This window comes from Haliotis rubra, unplaced genomic scaffold (genome assembly GCF_003918875.1).
Source record: "Haliotis rubra isolate DU_JTF1 unplaced genomic scaffold, ASM391887v1 Scf466, whole genome shotgun sequence".
NCBI classification, from domain to species: domain Eukaryota; kingdom Metazoa; phylum Mollusca; class Gastropoda; order Lepetellida; family Haliotidae; genus Haliotis; species Haliotis rubra.
In genome coordinates this window covers 419,072-441,228 of record NW_025767153.1, presented here as the reverse complement: position 1 = coordinate 441,228, position 22,157 = coordinate 419,072, and the positions used below count along the sequence as shown (strand labels likewise).

The following is a 22,157-nucleotide window of genomic DNA, read 5'->3' as shown; positions in this document are numbered from 1 at the left end:
GTATTATATGGTCTCTGATATTATAATTTTGAATTTTAGCTTACGTTTGTAGTGTTTCAACGACTGTTTTCGGCCAAGTAACGTTTGTAATGCTTTTGTCCAATTTCCAAGTGTATGTTTCATTTGCTCGGTAGTGTATAAGCGACTGTTTAACGTCTATTCGGGATTGTTGTAAAACTACCAGCGTCATTGATATTAATTTAACCAGACGGGGAAAATATATCGATATCGTGATCAAATATACACAGATGTTTGTGAACGTTTGTATTAATTAAATTACAACATTGCTTGGTGATCATAACATGAGAGAAAAATTTGACGTGATCTTAATAAACTGATTAAACGTTTGGTTTATGAATGTGTGCATAGGACATCAAAACGGAATGAAAGATGGCGTTTGACCTAATTGATTTAATGTTAGCTGGTTGTAATGTGTTTATTACCAGCTGATTTCATCGCTGTTTTACTGCCGGGCATGTGTGGCACGTGGCGCCAGATGTTCATATCAAACAGGTGGGGCAAACCGTCAACATGTTGACCCGTGCACGCAAAACGCATGATTCCCGTGCGCCACGAGCGCTATCAATTTCACCCAATGTCATTGGCATGTCTTTGGATGTATTCACCGCAAAGTGAAAGTCCCATATGTCATCTTCATCCTTAAATGTAATGAAAAGAATGACTGCCCTATCAGAATCACACGTAGGGATTATAATATAGAGGGCGAGATCGATAAATGGTCCATGGACAGATGAAATGCACTCAGTCAGCGTGATGGTTCGGTGAAGCTGGGAAAATCGTTAAGAGCCTCGTCACTGGATGGTTTACTGAATGGACCACTAGCAGGGCTGTGAGCGACATGCCTATGTAAATAGCTTGTTACGTACACGCAGTTCTGTGTGTAATCCAACAGAAGCTTTCTCTGCAGGTGCCATTACTAGCAATTACGGCGTATTTCTCTTTTGGTACAGATTCTGGGCCTGACTCAGAGCGAGGCTGAAGAGAGAGAACCAAAATGGCGACACCACTGAGAGGCTGGCTTCTCGTTTATGTGTTATTTTCAATAATTGCCAGCCGATTGATACGATGCGTTACACTGGAAAAGCCACCATTAGAAAGGTAGGTTAAGTGTGATGGACGTTTATTTCTATATGTGTCAAAAGGGTTGGAATTAAGTCATAGTTTAACGATCGTCGACGAATACTCCATTCTCCGACTGTTGAATATAAGGAATCGGCTAGTGTATATATGGCATCGAGGTATACTTCGCTAGAATCTTTCTTCTGCGCCTATTCTGTGTTTTATGTACGTGAATCGGGCATATTTGGTTAATTTTGATTAAATATTTGTGTGAGATGTTTTTGCAATGTAATTACATCTCTATTTAGCGTAAATCAGTACCGTTACGTTGTGTCAACCGCAGTCGGTCGATATGAAGAAGGAATGGTCTATTTATAGCTTGAGTAATTCGCAGATTCCATAATAGTCTAGAGACGGTGTATTTGTTACCTTGTATTGAGACAATTGCCATTAGGTGCCTGTCAGCGAAAATATTGTCACTGGCAAGAGGGTCGAATGTTATATGTTATGTAAGTATGTAGGCCTATATACTGCAAACGCGATATTAATACAGCATTACTCTGTCTCATGTTGTTTGTAATGAACGATATTTTCATATGATATTGATTAGACTAACATTTATTCTCAGAAATGAAAATATTTTTGGGAATTTATTTGTTAGATGGTCTTTTGATATGAAGCAGCCCACAGAATTTCTTACTTTTCTGCCTAAAAGTAAAGAAATCTAGACTTGGCTAAATATTGAAGTAGGTTTCTAGGATGTTTTGGGGATATTTTTAATTTTGGGACTGGATGAAAGATTATATTTATGTCCAAATATTAGCTGAAATTTAAACTGAGGAGATTTTTAGATTTTTAAGACATGGATAATAATTGATATATTTTGAGAATATGTTCAAAGATAACACCTGTTGATTTGGCACTAACCCTGCCCCCACTCCCAAACATCCCCCTCTGAAAAAAAAACAAAAGAAATTTATTTAAGAACTAAACAGAAAAGTAATTTTCAACAAAATATCCTCTGAAAACCTTTACCATCAGATATTTTGACACGTTTTAACACAATGCCATGTGTGTTAAGGGTGACTTTAGGGATATTTGAATGAGTGGGATCGTATTACCATAGCAGCATACTATTGCAAATGTAGAGAGCTAGTTGCCAGCTATTGCACCTATTGTGATGGTAGTTAACCAGTTTTAAAGCTTAAGATTATATTAATTGGTGTAATAGAAATGAACAAAATATTACTGGCGACGTCAAAGGTTGCCATTCTTCCACCTGTAACTATTGAAAACACTGAAAGTATCTCGAGTAGGCAAGTTTCAAAACTGTTTACGTATTATTGCTAAGATATTGTAATTGCTGATAATAACAATTTTTCTGCATACTGTCAGTGATACTGATGGCATTGTCTATTTCCTATCAATATTTAATATTGTAGGGCAAACAATTGCAATTCTTGAATAGTCTGATGTACACTCCTATTATGTATTCATGCTGTCTCAATATAAAACGTCAGTGTGAAAGAACACCCAGTCTTGACTATCCTGAGAGAGAAATTCTCTTTGATATAAAGAGGGAAATAGACGTGAAAATTATATAAATGGATCACTGCATATCAGTGATGACACCAGGTGTTCACAGAAAGGGTAAGCCCACCCTTATAGCGCCTGCCATTCACACTACAGTGAAACCTGCCAACACCGGCACCTGTCTAATCTGGCACACTGTCAAAACTGGCATATAAGTTTGGTCCCGCCATTTTACAACGATATTATGATCATTAAAACATTGTCTAATCCGGCACCTGTCTATTCCGTATTCCGGCACGACTTTCCGGTCCCAACAAGCAATTTTGACTGTCATTAACACTGTCTAAACCGGCATGGGTATGAGTGGTCCAAACAAGGACCCATATCCAATACACTAATTAATCCTCTTGGCACGCTAGATCTGGACCAGACAATCCAGTGATCAACAGCATGAGTATCATTAGACTCAAATGGGATATGATGACATGTGTCAACCAAGTCAGCGAGTCTGACCACCCCGTCCTGTTATTCACCTCTTACGACAAGCATGGGTTACTGAAGGTTCATTCTAACCCGGATCTTCACGGGTCCTGCCTACAGTCACGGCCCCTGGCCTTGTATCTTTGTTATTTTCATAATTTGTGTCTCTCATCATGTTTATGAAGGAATCGGTTTAATTTTCAGGGTGAGAAGGTGGTCGGAAAACCTCAGTGAATTTTGGAATACCCATGTTTCTACACTCACCGGAATAGATACAGTTGAACGGGTAAGTCGCAAATGTCAGATAAATATTGAAGCATTACAAACAGCAATATGAAAATCATATCACTTCTGACTACATTACCTTGGAGCATGAAGGTCATTGAAGGTTATTGGTTATGTCATGAACACTGACTGAACTTCGACCACCCAATCAAAATGAAGGATCTGTGGATTCTTGAGCCAATCAGATGCAAGCTTAGACTAACATCTCGTCTCTGTACTGAACATATTTTATGGAAAGAAACTGTTCATAAAAATAATCATAAAATATAATGAAAAGGAGTCCTGAGACATTTTTTCATTTTCAGAAATCTGGATTTGCGACATATTCTAGACTTGCATGGGTCTTCTTGGATATATTTGTTTCAGGGTCTGTATGACAGACTAATGCAAGCTTTCAGTTTGGAAACTTTTGTTTACAGCAGAAAAATACACAGAAAACAAATATTCCTTTGTTGGTACCCATTTGTTTGTAGACGCAGGGGCTTGTAATTACAAAAATGGTATCAAGGGAAATATTGTCACCGCCAGGGTCTTTGCACCTTGAAAAAGGATGGCAGCAATTGTGTTTACCTTGATGCGGCATGTTCTCATTTCACCTACATCCCAATTCGCCTACAGTCGTAAAACAACATTTCAGGGTCTGTTGACTGTTGATTACGCAATGGTAAACTAGTGGCACCCCTATGATCTAAAAGTGGACTCTTCTAGTTGAAGTAGTTGAAGGACAAAAAGACATTTTTTAAAGAATTTATTTCTGTTATTTGTCTGTTATTTATTTAATCTGTTATTTAGCCATTTTCCGATCACAATGATATTTACATCATAAAACATATCACATATGCTTACACAGCTTAGTGTTAAGGAAGTTTAGATGTAGGCGAATAGAGACTAAACCCTTGATGCTAGATTTTTGCTTTACATCGCCTTCTGTTTTGGATACCATGGAACTCAGACATGACAAAATTGTTACGGTGTAGTTTTTAGTATTTGGGTATCAAACCAATAGTTGAAGTTTGATCTGGTGATACAGAAATTAGATACGCTGGTTGAACATGTTTAAATGTGTCACTAACACATATTGACATTTGTTTTATTGAAGCTTGGATACTAATTGGTTGATAAGGAATACTGCGAGTGAGTGAGTTTGGTTTTGCGGTGCTCTTAGCAATATTTCAGCAGGGGGGACAACAGAAATGGGCTTCACACATTGTACCCACGTGGGGAATCGAACCCAGGTTTTCAGCGTGACGGGCATGCTTTAACCATTAGGCTACACCACCGCCCCCCTGTCATTTTAAGTGAAATGTGTTTGATAAAGGTAAGGAAAGTGGTTCAACACAAAACATAACGCAAACTGGTTATTTACTGTAACTTGCCTTTTAAATTGTTAAGATTGATACTTGAGAGTTTTACCACCAATTCTGGATTATCACCATTAGTTTAGAACCAGTGATTTATTGATGTCTTTTATTGGCATTTAGAAGTTGTATTTAGATGTACGTAAGATATTTTTATTGATTAAACTTCTTTTTTTATTTAAATAAATAAGATATTTTTATGGATTAAACTTCTTTTTTATCTAAAATATCTTGGACAATGATTTATTGAATAAAGTGATTTAATGGATGAAATTTCTACATTTATTATATAGCATGATAAAAGGGGCTTTATTGTTTGAAATAGCGAAATTGGGAAATCTTGTTAAAACAGTACATTGTCTTCACAGACAATTCCTCGCAGACAGACACAAATTAGGGAATGATTGTAAATTGTTTGCTCAACCACCATTCATACCTAAAACCTGTTTCCCCTAGCAGTGTGTGGCTTTGTTAAAACATTCTAATGCCCAAAAGAGAACAGAGCATTTGAATTTTATGTTTTTTCATTGAAGACCGCCTGTTCTTGAAAAATCAAAAACCAATAAACCAGCAAATTGGAATAACAAATTGGTGCAACAAGTAATCTTGTAACCATGGTAATTGAAATACAGTAGTTGGTTACCCTGACACCGCGTGGTGGGCGAGCTGGCTAAGGCACCAGGCTAGTATCCAGCGAGGTTGAGGTGTCTGGATCGAGCCCACCTGTGACTGGGTGTAAAAACCTTGGAGTCAACTTTGTGTGCAGACTCTTTCAGTGTTGTCACAACCCCTAGTGTACAGTACACAACCCTTTGCACTTAAAACAACCCACGAATCCATTGGTATATCACCAGATGGTGGCCACATGAATACGTGCAATCACCTAGTTGTGGGTACAGCAATGTGCAGTGAACGTGGACAAAGTACTGTGACTATGTGTCCCAGTCCACCCAGCTGTCAATGGGTACCTTGTTAGGATGAGAAAGCCACAATAACTCTGTGCGCCTAGTGGCTGCAAGAGTTGTATACTCCCTAGGGAGTTGAGATTGATAATACGATGTGCCGTCATACCAGCGCCTTGAGCATGTGCTGGTTGCGTGGATATGTGTGCTATATAAATATCCTATAATATTAATGAAAATATAATTCATTATACATTTCTAAACCATTTGTGAGGATAATGAAACCTTTGAAAAACTATAATAGATCATGTTAATGCAATAAAATATTTAACTATTTCTTTAGTTTAATGAGTTTAATATTGAAGTGCAAGAATATATCTAGGATTCTGAGCCAGGTTGCTTTGGCAGGCATGTCTGGTAAAAAGCGTGGCATTATTACAAATTTGATTTGTTTCCTGTTGAGAGAATGGGAAAAGTTTACTTCATTCATTTGGGAACTGTTTCTGGTTTTTAATGCAGGCTTGGTGCAGAATGTTAGCTTCTTAAGAGGTGTAGATAAATCACAGTAATGGCTAACAGACACTGGAACATGCATTCAGAAAATGGAGTTATAGATAGTAGTTTCACATCTGAAACTGTTTTCTTCTGGTAAAACCTGCAATAATTGGAAGAAGGGTGTGAGATGATAAGCATAATTTGCTTTGTCACATCACAAACAGGGGTTCAGTTCCCAACATGGAGATTGCAGTATATTGGAAAGACTCTGATGTAGCCCAGTGGTTTAAGCATTAGTTTTGCCACACCACAAACAAGGGTTCAGTTCCCAACATGGAGATTGCAGTACATTGGAACAGCTCTGATGTAGCCCAGTAGTTAAAGCATTTGCTTTGCCACACCACAAACAGGGGTTCAGTTCCCACCATGGAGATTGCAGTACATTGGAACAGCTCTGGTATCCCAGTAGTTAAAGCATTTGCTTTGCCACACCACAAACAAGGGTTCAGTTCCCACCATGGAGATTGCAGTACATTGGAACAGCTCTGATATAGCCCAGTAGTTAAAGCATTTGCTTTGCCACACCACAAACAAGGGTTCAGTTCCCAACATGGATATTGCAGTACATTGGAACAGCTCTGATGTAGCCCAGTAGTTAAAGCATTTGCTTTGCCACACCACAAACAAGGGATCAGTTCCCAACATGGAGATTGCAGTACATTGGAACAGCTCTGATGTAGCCCAGTGGTTTAAGCATTTGCTTTGCCACACCACAAACAGGGGTTCAGTTCCCATTATGGAGATTGCAGTACATTGGAACAGCTCTGATGTATCCAAGTGGTTTAAGCATTTGCTTTGCCACACCACAAACAAGGGTTCAGTTCCCACCATGGAGATTGCAGTACATTGGAACAGCTCTGATGTAGCCCAGTAGTTAAAGCATTAGCTTTGCCACGCCACCAACAAGGGATCAGTTCCCAACATGGAGATTGCAGTACATTGGAACAGCTCTGATGTAGCCCAGTAGTTTAAGCATTTGCTTTGCCACGCCACCAACAAGGGATCAGTTCCCGACATGGAGATTGCAGTACATTGGAACAGCTCTGATGTAGCCCAGTAGTTAAAGCATTAGCTTTGCCACGCCACCAACAAGGGATCAGTTCCCAACATGGATACAATGTGTGAAGCCAGTTTCTGGTGCCCTTGCCTGTGTATTGCTGGAATACTGCTAAAATTGGCATTAAAGCATACTCACTCATGCAGTACATTGAACTGGTTGCCATTACTGTGTACACAGGATGCCGATATCATCATGTTGGATTACTTGTCCCAATCCATTTCAATCGGAATAAAATATGTTGAGACAAAAAAGTAAACATGTATTCTAGACTTCCAGATCAATTTTCTGAGCCACTGCATATTTGCTCATAGTTTGATTTACATGGGTGTTTATTTTTTTGTTTGGGACTTACGATACTTTTTACTCCCTTAAGTCATGTCAGTATAGTATTTATTAGCCAAAACTAACCAATGTTTTAAAGTTTTAGGCGACAGTTTCTGCATTATTCAGTCCAACAAAATTTATGTAGATGTAATGCTGTATTTGATTGGCAAATAAAGACCTGAAAAATGTATAGGCATGCAGAAAGAAAATACAAATTGGGCACCTAGGCAGAGTGTTGTTATTCTGGGATTTTGCATATTTGTACGCAAGCAACTTACAGTTAATTGGGTAACTGATTTCAAGATTGCCGAAAATGTGTGGAATACATTCCAAGGTTATGTTGGTATGGTCATGACCAATCATGACCAATCTGCTAGTTTTCTGGAGTTAAATTGTGTATAACTGATAAAGGTGAAGAGGCAGACTATTCAGTGATTAGTTTTATATTATATTACAGAGTGAAAATACCTCTGAATTTAGGAAAGTGAAAACTTCTTTTCAATCCTGGGTTTGAACAAAATAATTTTTGTTTTCCTATTTGCCTTAGTTTAGAATCCTAGATAAACCCCTATTGTTTTCCACAAAAATCTGTACAGTGAAGAAAATTGTTCCATTAGGCCAGACCAATTTATTTCCTGTTTTATGGATGTTGTCGTCAGAAAACCTAAAGGCAGGAGGAAAAATATATAAAAATATCACCAGTCAAAGCTATATTCCTTTTAATATATAATGTAAATTCTAAAAGTATGAAGTGTATATGGGGCAAAAACAGTCTAAAAATCCTTTTTTGTAAGTTTACATTTTTGGCCAGTAAAAACATTAGGATTATATTTTTGAGCAGGGAAATTTAAAAAAAATTTTTTCTTATCCTTGAAAAAAATTTGATGGGCAAGAAATAAAATTGGTCTGGCATTATAATGACCTTTGTAACATGCTGGGTTCCTTTAAAGGTTTTGTATAAGTTCAGGGGTGGTGGGTTAGCCTAGTGTTACAGTGTTCGCTTGTCACGCTGAAGACATGGGTACAATGTGTCAAGTCTGTTTCTGGTGTCCCCCCTCCCCCACCATGATATTGTTGGAATATTGCTAAAAGCAGCGTAAAACTACATTCACTCACTCACTTCTATAAGTTCACCAAAGAAGCGTTGTGCTCTGTTAGAACTTCACTTATTGTATTGGAACTGAGTACTGCCATACCTTGCAATATGATATATGTCATGATATGATGATACCACAGGTATCACGATACATCACAAGTAGCAAGAATGTTGAAATCATTGAAATATAACTCTAAAATAACTTCATACTTTTGTTCCTGTGTATATAGTGGAATAAAGTTTGTTTATAACAGATACTTACAATGAACTGATAGAAATGGCATTGTGATTTATTTGTCCATTCCACTAGCCATATATTTTAGTCAAAATGTGTTAAAACAGTTATAATAAACCAAAATAAGTGGTCCTACAGGGGTTCAAAAATCCCATCGCCCGACACCCGGGACAAGTCAGTTTTCATTTTGGGCAATCCAATAATGGTATCTTATTTGTCCGTGGGCTACTAGATAATTTCCACTTATGGTTTCAAACTGCAAAAAAACTTTGATTTAATTTCATATCTGCTCAAAATGTAGCTATTAAATTTCGCAATGATAATAAAGTAGAGTTATCTTTCTTTGCTATTTATCACTTTTCAATAAATAGTCCAGTAAACATTAACATCAAATACCATGTTGATTTCTTCTTTCATAATTACATCATCATAATTATGTCATAAAATCAGGGCAAGTGGAAAATTAGTCAGGACAAGTTACTTTCTTAAAGTCACTTGCCCTGTGGCAAGTGGCTTTTAAAAAAAATTGAACCCCTGTCCTACTGAATTTGTTTGGCAGCAAAATGTTTGATATAAAAATAGAATGAATGCAAACAAGAATAAAAGTGTTTGATCATTGAATCTGATAGTAAGTGCGCATTTCATCATCCAAATCTTTTTGTTTCACCTTGCCTACAAGTGGTGATGAACCGTGATGATCCAGGTTAGAATTGATCTTCAGCAACCCATGCTTGTTGTAAGAGGCGACTAACGGGATTGGGTGGTCAGGCTCGCTGACTTGGTTGACACATGTCATCGTATCTCAATTGCGTGAATCAATGCTCATACTGTTGATCACTGGATTGTCTGGTCCAGACACTATTATTTACGGACCGCTGCCATATAGCTGGAATATTGCTAAGGGGTGTTAAACAACAAACAATAACAATCAAGTGGTGCTATTTTGCTTCTGCAATTTCAGGAGGTAATTTTGGCAGTATCTGTTCTGTTAATATTGTATCATGATCTCATGGACCGACGATTCAAGTATCATCTGTACCTCAGTGTTGATATCATCACTATCAGTCGATTGATGCCATCCTTCTGAATCAATTTTTTTCATTCACAGAAGTTTGAATTCCCTCGAACAACAGGAAACATGGTTGATATTCAAGCAAGTTTTGTGAAGATAGATCCAGCAGCACTGGTCAGGGACATGTCCCTGAAACTGAAAGTCATGTTGGACAAGAAGATGGCCGCACTGCAGGTTTGTCATGAAATTATTTGTACTTAAATATCGACGCACTGATCACCAGTTCCATTGTTTTCATTGATAACACACCCGTGAAGATCTGGATTAGAATAGATGCAAACTTGTACCAGGGTTTGTTAGACTCAGTATAGCAGTGTAACAAATAATACTGAGCATAAGTTTACTTAGACTGAGAATAGGTCTTCAGCAACCCATGCTTGTCGTAAGAGGTGACTAATGGGATCGGATGGTCAGGCTCGCTGACTACATCGGCGTCATCATGTCTCAAATGCGTAGATAATGCTCATGCTGTTGATCACTGGATTGTCTGGTCCAGACTTGATTGTATAGACTGCTGTTATACAGCTGTTTGAGTGTGACATTAAACAGTAAACAAACAAAATCATAGGTAACACTTTTAGACATGTTTTTGTTTACATGCCAAATTCTTTTGTCCATGGACAGGCAGCCACTCTTATGAGGGACTCTCAGTAGTCACTTTTAAGTGTGACGAGAGTCTGTATGTGTTCGCGTTACATCCTCTACTTATCACATGTCAGGCAAAGTTAAGCAGTGTTGGTTCCTGAGGGTAGCTGCACAGGTGACTGTGTTTGACAGCTTGACCTCTGAGAGTTGTGAGGGGTTCGCTGCTGGGGATCGTTCCCCAAAGTGATCCTAGTACTAATGTCATTATAATTTAACATAGTAGTACTGTGGTCGCTTTGTTGAATGGAGTCCTGCCCCACATCAAAGCACATGTCACAGGAAGATACCTGTCTTCATCAATCTGTGAATGGGTACCCAGTAGGAAATGGTTATGTGGTTTTCTGCAAACTCCTGGTATCGTCATTATTTAATAGCGATTCATAAACACGTGCTCTGACACTATATCTCATGATGCCAATCACAGGATTGTCTGGTCCAAACTCGATTGTTTACAGATCAGCATCATACAGATGTTTATATTGCTGATTGTGGTGTTAAACAATCAAATAATCAAACAAACAAACACTTAAACAATCATGAGGTAATTGGAATTTTACAATAATTGACCATTCGTTTAGCAGAATTTTCTTACAGATCTGGAATTTGGAAAGGGTCTTGTCGCTTTTATTATTCTTATTATGCCAGATCAATTTTATTTCTTGTTTTACAGATTTTTGTCCTCAGAAAACCTAAAGGCAGGAGAAAAAAAATAAAACAATCACCAAAGTAATATTCCTTCTAAATACTCAAACTATCTTACTTTTGGCAATTTATGAAGTGTATATGGGGCAAAAAAAAATCTAAAAAATGTTTTCTTGTAAGTTTACATATTTGACCAATAAAAACATTAGGATTGTATTTTTTGAGCAGGGAAAATAATTTTTAAAAATCTTATTCTTGAAAATATACGACAGGCAGATCCGTAAAACAATAAATAAAATTGGTCTGGCCTTATATCAACTCGCTGATTATGGACTGTGTTCTTGACTGTTTAGACTTGCGTTCAACTATAATTTGCATCATGTGACTACATAATGTAATTAAACCATCACTGGCAATATCGACTGAGAGTTCTGAATATTGTTGCAGTATGACGATGCTGGGTAATTAAATATAAAGTTTTCTTGAAATGTGACTTTTGACACCAGTCCATCAAATCTGGACACTAATAACAACAAGACGTTTTCTGATTACCTGTGTTTATTTGTTACAGAACTCTGTGGAGAAGGCCGAAGAGGCAGCAGCCAGCCATATCTGGGACGGCACACTTAATGTAAGTATCCAAACAGGTGTGCTCAAAGTACAAGACGTACATAACTCGCCCTTGCCTCGCTAGCTCATGAAGATCCAGGTTAGAATTTGTCGTCAGTAATCCATGCTTGTCGTAAGAGGCAACTAACAGGATCGGGTGGTCAGACTCACTGACTTGGTTGACACATATCGTCGTATCCCTGTTGCGTAGATCAATGCTCATACTGTTGATCACCGGATAGTCTGGTCCAGACTCAGTTATTTACAGACCATATAGCTGGAATATTGCTGAGTGTTGCGTTAAACAACCAACCAACCAACCTCACCTTGCTTCTAGTCTGTGCTCAGTGATAAATCTGTGGATGTGTAGTTAATCCTTCTTCTGGGGTGGTGGGGTAGCCTAGTGGTGAAGTTTTCGCTCATCATTCCGAAGGCAAGGGTTCAATTCCCCACACATTGCACATGAAAAATAATAAAACAGGGATTTATCTTGATTCCGAAATAAACGCCTTTGGCAAAATTAGAAAAAGAATTATATTCTAAAATAACATTATTTGGTATTACGCATATTTACTCATAGTCATGATACTAGATAGTATTACACAATCTAAACTGACCATCTTCTTGGTCTAGTGGACATGGTGTCTAACCACAGTGTGGAAGGTCATATGCTTTATCCCCAGTTTTTTCATACTGAAAGGGGGTGGTGGAGTAGCCTAGTGGTTAAAGTGTGTGCTCATCACGCCGAAGACCCGGGTTCAATACCCCACATGGGTACAATGTGTGAAGTCCATTTCTGGTGTCCCCCGGCGTGATATTGCTAGAATATTGCTAAAAGCACCATAAAACCCAACTCACTCACTCACTGTTCCATCTTTATAACATGCGAGTCTGGCTAGTGGACAGTATAAAGATGCCAGTTGTTCTTTTTATTTGGTTGACACATGTCATTGTATCCCAATTGTGTAGATCAAAGCTCATGCTTTTGATCACTGGTTTGTCTGGTCTTGATTATTTACAGACCCCCTCTATGTACCTGGAATATTACTGAGGGCAGCATTAAACAACAAACAAACAAATATTTTCTTAATCTAGAAATATTTTACACTGATAATTCTTGCCTTAGAGACTTCTACAAGTCTACAAGCTCTATTGTTTAAATATTTGTGGTAATTTACCTCTGTGTTGTATGTAAGTCTTGATAATGCTCCAAAGTGTGGGACAAGTCTTGTTTTGATGTTAAATGAAGAAACATTCCTTTCACTGTATTTTTACTATACTCTTAAAAAAAGTAGGGGAACTTCATTTTTAATTGAAAACATTGGGAGACATATCGGAGTCAATCAAAGTTGATATGATAATAATGAATGTTTGGAGAGTGCATCACCACTTGCACTTCCTTATGACCATAGTTGTTTGTACAATCGCTCTTGAAAGATGACTGTGTATGCCGTGAAATTTGCATGTGTACGATTTTCATTTTCAAACAAAAAACGGGTAGAATCAAACACTAACAACTGTGTGATGCAAGATGATGGTCAAAATTAATGGTCTACAGTGATTCATCGACCTTCTTCGAAATGTCCAAATCAAGAATGACACCCCAAACACGTGTATGGAGCTACTGTGTTGTGCATGTGCATCCCATGTTTTGTGTTTGGGGGTGGTGATAACGAGGTGATGCGTTCCTAAGATATCTGTCTTTGAAAAGTTTATAAACGCTTATACTTCCTATCCAGGTTTATTTACTTTTTAGGAGTGTATTACTGGTAACTAGGGATGTCACAATACATAAGTTTCATGAATCGATTCGTATCGCGATGCCCATGTCACGATTCGATATGTATCACGATACCTATTTCCGCGGCATTATTGCGTAAATTTAGTTACATTTTGAAAATTAATATTTCATATTATATAATTGTGCATGAAAACATCATTTTTATTCTCAGAGATTAAAAAGTTCTAATTTTCCATCTTTGTGCATGAAAAATAATCATTTATAACTCTCATAACATAAAAAAACATGATACAATTGCGAAATGTAAACAATATTTAAACCAATACTTTCAAAACAAAATATCGATACAGTTTTGAATGTATCGATAATTGTATCATCTTAGATACAGTATCGATGTATCCCTACTGGTAACACTGGTAACCGACTGGGGTTGGTGGGTTGTCTAGTAGTTAAAGCTTCTTCCATGATAACCTTGAGACGATTTGTGGTAATTAACTCATGTTTTTATGTTTCAGAAAGAGGAGGTCAAATATAAAAATGCAAAGGATATGATGAACGAGCCTTTAGCATACACTGAGAGGTTCGAACAGAAGGTCAATTTCTCTTTTTCAAGCGTGCACATTCCTGTGGAAATATTCGATGGAGGTAGGTACTTCGATGTTCTGTAGTCATACCTTTGTAGACTCTCTTCAACCTTCTCTCTTTATGAATAGACAATGCCATTTAGAAAGTGGTCAAATGTTACATATGTTATGTTTGGGATTACACTTTCTTTGTAAAATACAGATTTTTGTACTTTTGTTCAGGTGAGTCCAGTCCGGGATTCGAACCCTCATCCTCAGAGCCAGGCACTGAATCACCAGCACACAAAGTCAGATGAGGTGGCCGAGCGGGTTAGGCAGAAGACTTTGTGTGCTGGCAATTAGGTGCCTGACTGAGGGTGTGGGTTGGAATGCCGGATGGGACTCACCTGAACAAAAGTACAAAAACTGAACAAAAGTACTAGAATCTGTACTATTATAAGAAAGTGTAATCCCAAATATAGCATGTTCTCTCTTTATATTGTTGTAAAACTAATCAGTTATGTTTTATTTATATCATCTGTGGTTTATTCAACATTGCTTAATTATTTGAAATATAATTGATTATTGTGATTATTAGTATAAAACATATGTCATTATTAGTTCAAAAATCGACTTGATTATCATGATTATTGGTTCAAAAATTGACTTGAATATCATGATTATTGGTTCAAAATCAATGTGATTAGTGTTCAAGTTATTGTTTAAATGTTAGTAGGGGTTTGTTTGAAAGCAGTTGTAGGAAATTTTGTATTTCATTTTGGTTATAATGTTTTTGTACATATAGTTTGTGTGTTGAATGTGTAAATGTGATTAAACTTTGAAACCTTTAGTTCTGAAGTGAAACAAAAGTGATCAAATCATACTGAGGACAGACCAGTTTTATAATATTTTGTCTGAATCTAATTTTGTTTGAAAGCATGAGAGGAATTGACATCCTGTAAAAACACAGGAATAATTTTGGCTGACATATTAACCAGAGATTTTATATGTATTCTTTCAAACTTTTTCTTGTCGTAATTTAATTGTTGATTTGTAATTGGAACGGTCTCAGCTGATCCATTTTGCTCATTTTTTTCTTGGCAAGAAAATAGATGAAAATGACTGGTCTGGTCTTCGTGTGATATCTGACCAATTGTACTGTGATAAGCTACCTCTCTGCATGAAGCTCTAAAAACCCTCTGTAGCAGGTTGTGTTGGGTGAACCCTCTGATCAGGCAGGCGGTGGAGTAGCCTAGTGGTTAAAGCGTTCGCTCATCACGCCGAAGACCTGGTTTTGATTCCCCACATGGGTACAATGTGTGAAGCCCATTTCTTGTATCCCTGCCTTGATATTCCTGGAATATTGCTAAAAGCGGCGTAAAATCATACTGACTCACTCACCCCAAGCAGTATGACATCTCCTTGAGAATAATTTTTGTGTGGAGGTTTGGGTTTTTTTTAATTGAATATTTTTCAAGTCAAAATAGTACCAAACTTAAGCTAAATTGCTTTTTCAAAATATGATCATAATGCAGAAAATTGACAAGAGCCAAACCTTATATTGTTTAATAACATGGAAGACAAATAACCATAATTTTGAATGAACAAAGATAGAAATGACGGTATGAAAACCGAAAATACCAAACTTTGGAATTGCATTATGGTATACAAAACTGAAGGCAAAATACTGTGGTCCTACCAATACCATGGTATACCGTTTCACCCCTAGAAGCTAGTAGAACACAACATCCTTTATTGAAAGTGGGCAATTCACGTCTGTTAAGGGTGCTTCAGATCTTCAAGCAGAGAGGGATTGTTACAGATTAATAATCTTGTTTAAATGTGAGCCATGTCACACATGTTACATCAACGAATAAGTGAACCAGATAATGTAGGCTTGCCCCAAATGCCACGTCTGGGAAACAAGGAAATATAAGTCTCTTGACAGAAGGGAGTTAACTGACAAAAAAAGTCCAGTTTCCTTCCATGGAGGATTTGGCTTAAATTGTGTCAACTGACCGTAGACCCACCATTGGTTACTATGGATTATGTCCCTTCCTTGTCCTAATTGACCAATGACATTCTACCTTTCATATCACGTACATTTCTCTAGAAGAAAATGTGAATATGTCTTTCGATGCCCAGACTGTTGCAAGAAGTGTTGTACCTGAAATGGACCAATGCTTCACTTCTAGGCATAATTCCAATCCATGAAGATCCGGGTTAGAATTGATCTTCAGCAACCCATGCTTGTCGTAAGAGACGACTGACGGGATCGGGTGGTCAGACCTGCTGACTTGGGCCATGCATCCAAATTGCATGGATCGATGTTCATTATGTCAGTCATTGGATTGTCTGGTTCAGACTTGATTATTTACAGATTGTCACCATTTAGCTAAACCAATGTAAAACAACAAACATTCAGACAAAACAAAATGACATGTTGTAATATTCATGTTTTAGAGAGTCCTTTGATGCATCAGAGATGCAAATGTTATAGTTTAGTAGTTTGTTTCTTCATCATAATCGAATTATGAAGGGGAAGCAATGTGTCATTCAGAATCTTTCTTTACCCTGTTCTTTTATTTGAGTTATTGTCTAAATTCCCTTTACTGTTTAATGACTTATTTCAAGCCAATAGAGGCTGATTCTGTGTGTTGTGCCTTTTTGTGTGGATGTCAATAATCCAAGTTTTGACAGGGTTTTCAATGATACTTTTATTCCTATTTTGCAGTCGTTTGTTGCACGATGTTGATTCACAAAACTGCAAGAGGTACTTGACATTTCGCTTCTGTATGGTAGACAAAAGCAGTGTTCGAAAAGTGTATATTCCCTTGTTTATATTCTCATAAAATATGGGCCGTCATATTCCTATAATAATGATAATAATTTTATGATGTTTAGTGTTAACTTTTGTGTGCTCAAAGTAAATCTACTAAACATACTAGAAGTACTCGTGATAATTACACAACATAAGCATAGATTTGGAAACATTCTGCATGGAAAGATGTAAAAAGAGGAATTGTTACTGGTAATCATATTTCAGTGGTTATTGTAAAATTTGGATTGTAAAAATATTCTGAATTTGGAATGAAAGTCATTTTGAATTATTTGTAATCAAAATAATTATAATCATCAGAATAAGTGTAGATATGAATATTCATGTTATTTCATGAGATGGTGTTATGTGCTCATATTGTCCCCTATAACAGGCACTTAGAATTAGAAAACCAGCACATCATATAAGAGTTGTATTTCGAACACTGTCACTTTATGTTTAGTTCGTTGTTGTACCAAGTACAGTAAAGCATCGGCATTGTTTTTGACTGACAAGCATGATATCAGCGACACTGCAGTACACTCAAATTGATATGGCTACCGGGTTTCATTTCAATATTTCCATTGTGCATGGTTGGGTTTCATGCATAACAGACATGGTGTCTTCGTGGTGCCATGGTAACTTGATGCTTTACTGTTACATTCTTGCAGATTTGTGAGTGCTACATGTATTTTCAAAATGTCTGTGTTGATTTGCCAGTGAATGTACAGTCAGGGACCTGTCCATCACCTGGCACGTTTCATTGTTTATGTTATGCAAGTGCAGCAAAACTCGTTTTGATTATAGTTGTATGTGTGTACAAAGTTTCATAGGAATTAGTGTTAGTGGGAATTTTAAGGTGTGTGACAATATTAATGATTGTAGATTAATTGGAAAGAGCAGCATCTTTGGGCAGTTTATGTAGCTGGGTACTCAGATTAAATGTGATGGTGGCTCTGTTGGTTAAAGATGCCTGAGTCGATGTGCAGAGCTACCTCCCTTAGGTGTGACTGAAACAGATGATCATGGTCCAAATCAGAGATTTTCATTGATTATGATTTCAGCTTTCTCATCACTATACCTGTGCTCAAACTTTAGCGATAAAACGTTATACTTTATGGCTTTTTATCTGTGATAAAGATGAAATACCATTACCAGTTAAACATAGACTCAATTTGTCATTTGTAAATTGTGTGTTTTTGAAATAGTCATTTTACGGATAAACCAGCATGAATGAATATTAATCCCAAACTGGTCATGTTTGCATCCCATAGCTGTGCAGGATCTGCTGATTTGGGTGTAAACATGTAAATTTAGAAGGATTATCACAATGATCTTAAAACCATCGGTCTCATTGCCTTCCTTCATCCCAATGTGACCCGACACCAAGTATAACTGTAATACTATTAACAGTGATGCTAGGACCCAATTGTCTCATTCCAATATTGAATAGGGGCGGTGGGGTAGCCTGATGGTTAAAGCGTTTGCTCGTCATGCCGAAGACCAGGTTCGATTCCCCACATGGGTACAATGTGTGAACCCCATTTCTGGTGTTTCCCACTGAAATATTGATGGAATATTCCAAAAAGCAGCGTTAAACCAAACTTACTCACTTAAGTCGAAAAACTTAATAACATGTTAATATATAGTCACAAAATGGTTTTCCTGCACTCAAATAACATGGAAGCCGTGGATGTGTGTAAGCTGGTGATAACTCGTGTTTCCTGACTGTACTTAGTGTACAGCGTGTGTAGGGGTGCCGTGGATGAGTGGTGATAGATGTGTAACAAGCTGATGATGCTGCTGTTGATGCTGCTGTTGAAGCTGCTGTCCTCTTATATCATCTCTATCATATTTCTGATACAAGTTGCATGCATCTGTTCCTTCCTGCCTTGCAAACCCTGCCTCAAATGAAACTGACCTCTTGTCTTTGACCGTCTTGTGATATAGTTCACTGAGAGATAGAGCTCATTGAGAATCTCTTTGCTGTTTATTCTACTGGTGGTGAAATGGTTATTAAGTGAATGTCCATGAACATCTTAGGTCTTCTTGGACCAAGAAATGGTCAACTGGCTGCAAAATCATAGCAAATATAGGCTGGGTCAGTGGTCAAGGTGTTTAACCTTCATGTGATGGATGACCTTTGATTTTACAAGATGTTGTCGCAGCAGAAGACTAACCCACAGATGGTCAAATCTTTTCATACCACCTGATCTCGAGTCTCTTAATATTTATTGATTGTAGGTTATCAAAAGAAAACTTGTTCTTGTTTTCATATTTAGATCTGTGGCCCTGCAGAAAGTGACCTTGACTCTGCCTGACATTTTATTGAATCCAGACAACAATCGTGAACTGGATAGTGCTTTTAGTATTTCATAAAAATGGTTGTTGTTTTTTCCAAAAATCCAAATGATACTCTTGTTTAGATCTAAGGTTTGTAAAAATCATGTGTGGTATCCTAGCAACCATGATGCAATGCTGCTTGTTGAGGGTTACAAACTGAAATGACTGAAAATGAAGCCTATTCGTCAAGAGGATTATTGTTTAATAATTTGTTTTTCACCTACATTATCAATATTTGGATTAGTGAGGTATTTATTTTCTACAAAAACAGTGTGCAATCATATGCTTGTTGAGTTTTACAAACTGAAATGACTAAAAATGAAGCCTATTTGCCAAGAAGCTTATTTTTTTAAATAATTTGTTTTTGACATACATAATTAATATTTAGATTAGTGAATTATTTGTGTTATACCCAAAACGGTGTGCAATCATATGTGATGTGAAAGCAGGTTAGTGTGATACAGTGGGCATTTCTCATGGTTCTATTAGACAAGAAGTAAATAACAGTAAACTGTAGCCTCATCAATTACCAGCACTAGAATGTCACCTTGTCTCACACATTGCACATGAATAATGAAAAATAATAAAACAGGGATTTATCTTGATTCCGAAATAAGTCCTTTGGTAAAATTAGAAAAAAGAATTATATTGTTAAATAACATTATTTTGTATTATGCATATTTACTCATGATCATGAGACTAGATAGCATATCACAATCTAAACTGACCATCTTCTTGGTCTAGTGGACATGGTGTCTAACCAAAGTGTGAAGGTCATATGCTTTATCTCCAGTTTTTCATACTGAAGAGGGGATTGGACTGGTTAAAGTGTGTGGCCGAAGACCTGGGTTCAATACCCCACATGGAGTAGCCTTTCTTGTGTCCCCACCGTGATATTGCTGGAATATTGCTAAGTGTGTAAAACTAAACTCAGTCAGTCAGTCAGTCATACTGAAGGTGGCGAAGTAGCCTAGTGGTTCGAGTGTGTGCTTTCGTCACCCAATACCCCACATGGGTACAATGTCTTAAGCACATTTCTGGTGTCCCCCTGCCATGATATTGCTAGAATATTGCTGTAAGCGGCGTAAAACCATACTCACCCATCATTCTGAAAGATGTCAAAAGTCTGTACTTGTTGTTACTCTGCCTGGTGCTTGGCTTTAAGGGGATGATACAAGCACCGGTCAGCTTAGACTTGGCATATCACGTGTGAATGGGGTATCCATGTTAAACTGCAGCATGGTATCTTAGTGAGGTAGTGTTAGGATTGACAGTTTTCTGGAATATTACCAGCAGCCACAGGTAGACAGACTGACAGAGACATAGGCACACACAGATAGCGATGACCTGTGAAGATCCGGGTTAGAATTGGTCTTCAGCAGCCCACGCTTGTCGCAAGAGGGGACTAACGGGATCGGGTGGTCAGGCTCGCTGACTTGGTTGACACATGTCATCATATCCCAATTGTGTGGATCGATGCTCATGCTGTTGATCACTGGATTGTCTGGTCCAGACTCAAATATTTACAAAACGCCGCCATATAGCTGAAATATCGCTGAATACAGCATTAAACAACAAATTTACAAACCAACCCAATTGCGTAGATCGATGTTAGTGATGTTGACAACTGTATTATCTGGTCCAGACTCGATTATTTACAGACCACTGCAGTATAGCTAGAATATTGCTGAGTGCTGCGTTAAACAACAAACAGACAGATAAAGATAAACTGACAGATAGACAGACAGACAGACAGACAGACACACTGACACAACATCTTGGAGGTGACATTAAAGCCCTTTCACCTCACTTCATAGTAACCTAAACAATAAAATATTTTCATTCGACACATCGCATAAATATATTTCCAATGTAGCTATGATGTGGTTGAGACTAGTATTGATAGTGCTACCATCATGTCACTGACGTCATTCCCCGTTTATTGTGCCAGCATCTGTGACAATGACACAGCACACACAGTGGGTGGGACACACACTCAATACACAAGTAGGTCATGTCATTGTCATGACTGAAAGGACTCACCTGGCTGTAGAAGCAGCATGACAAATTTGCCATGTATCGATGAAACGTGTTGTGTCGCAAGTTATGTCTGGAAAGATTGAATTCGGGGTCAGTAAAAGTTTAGGTTGCGATTATTTGAGAATTGTTGATCTGTGGGTCCGGAAGCTGTATAGATGAGTCATACATATTGTGTTGAAATTGATGTCAGTTAAAGTTGAGTTTAGGATTAGTAAAAATTTGGGTAGGAATTGTTTGGCAATCATTAATCAGTCAGTCTGGAAGGTGTACACTGATATGAGTCATACATGTATATTGTGTCAAAATTTATGTCCGTAAAATTTGAGTTCTTTATCAGTAAATATTTAGAGGGGGAAATTATATAATGCTCATTGATCAATTGGTCGGGAAGCTATACACTGATATCTCAAAAATGTATGTATGTCACTAAAAATTGAGTTCTTTATCAGTACTAATTTAGGGAGCGAGGGAAGGGGATTATTAAATACCTATTGATCAATCAATCTGGAAGCTATACACTGATATGTCGAAATTTATTTCACTAAAAATTGAGTTCTTTATCAGTAATAATTTAGGGAGCGAGGGAAGGGGATTATTAAATACCTATTGACTAATCAATCAGGAAGCTATACACTGATATGTCGAACTTTATGTCACTAGAAATTGAGTTCTTTATCAGTAAAAATTTAGAGGAGTTGGGGATGGGGGTTGGGGATTAATAAATACTTATTGATCAGTCGGTCTGGAAGATATACACTGATGTGTAAAACTTAGTG

At 37.5% G+C, this 22,157-nt stretch overlaps 1 protein-coding gene across 1 annotated transcript in view; it reads left to right on the top strand.

The window, feature by feature from the left end:
• Nucleotides 1-585: 585 nt before the first annotated feature.
• The window catches only part of LOC124290447 (voltage-dependent calcium channel subunit alpha-2/delta-2-like), an 81,603-nt gene continuing 60,031 nt past the window's right edge, over nt 586-22,157 (top strand). The window contains 5 exon segments of the mRNA XM_046727152.1: nt 586-1,119; nt 3,298-3,379; nt 10,017-10,154; nt 11,839-11,898; nt 14,133-14,262. Of these exon segments, the coding sequence (XP_046583108.1) occupies nt 1,016-1,119; nt 3,298-3,379; nt 10,017-10,154; nt 11,839-11,898; nt 14,133-14,262 (514 nt within the window). The 5' untranslated portion in view covers nt 586-1,015.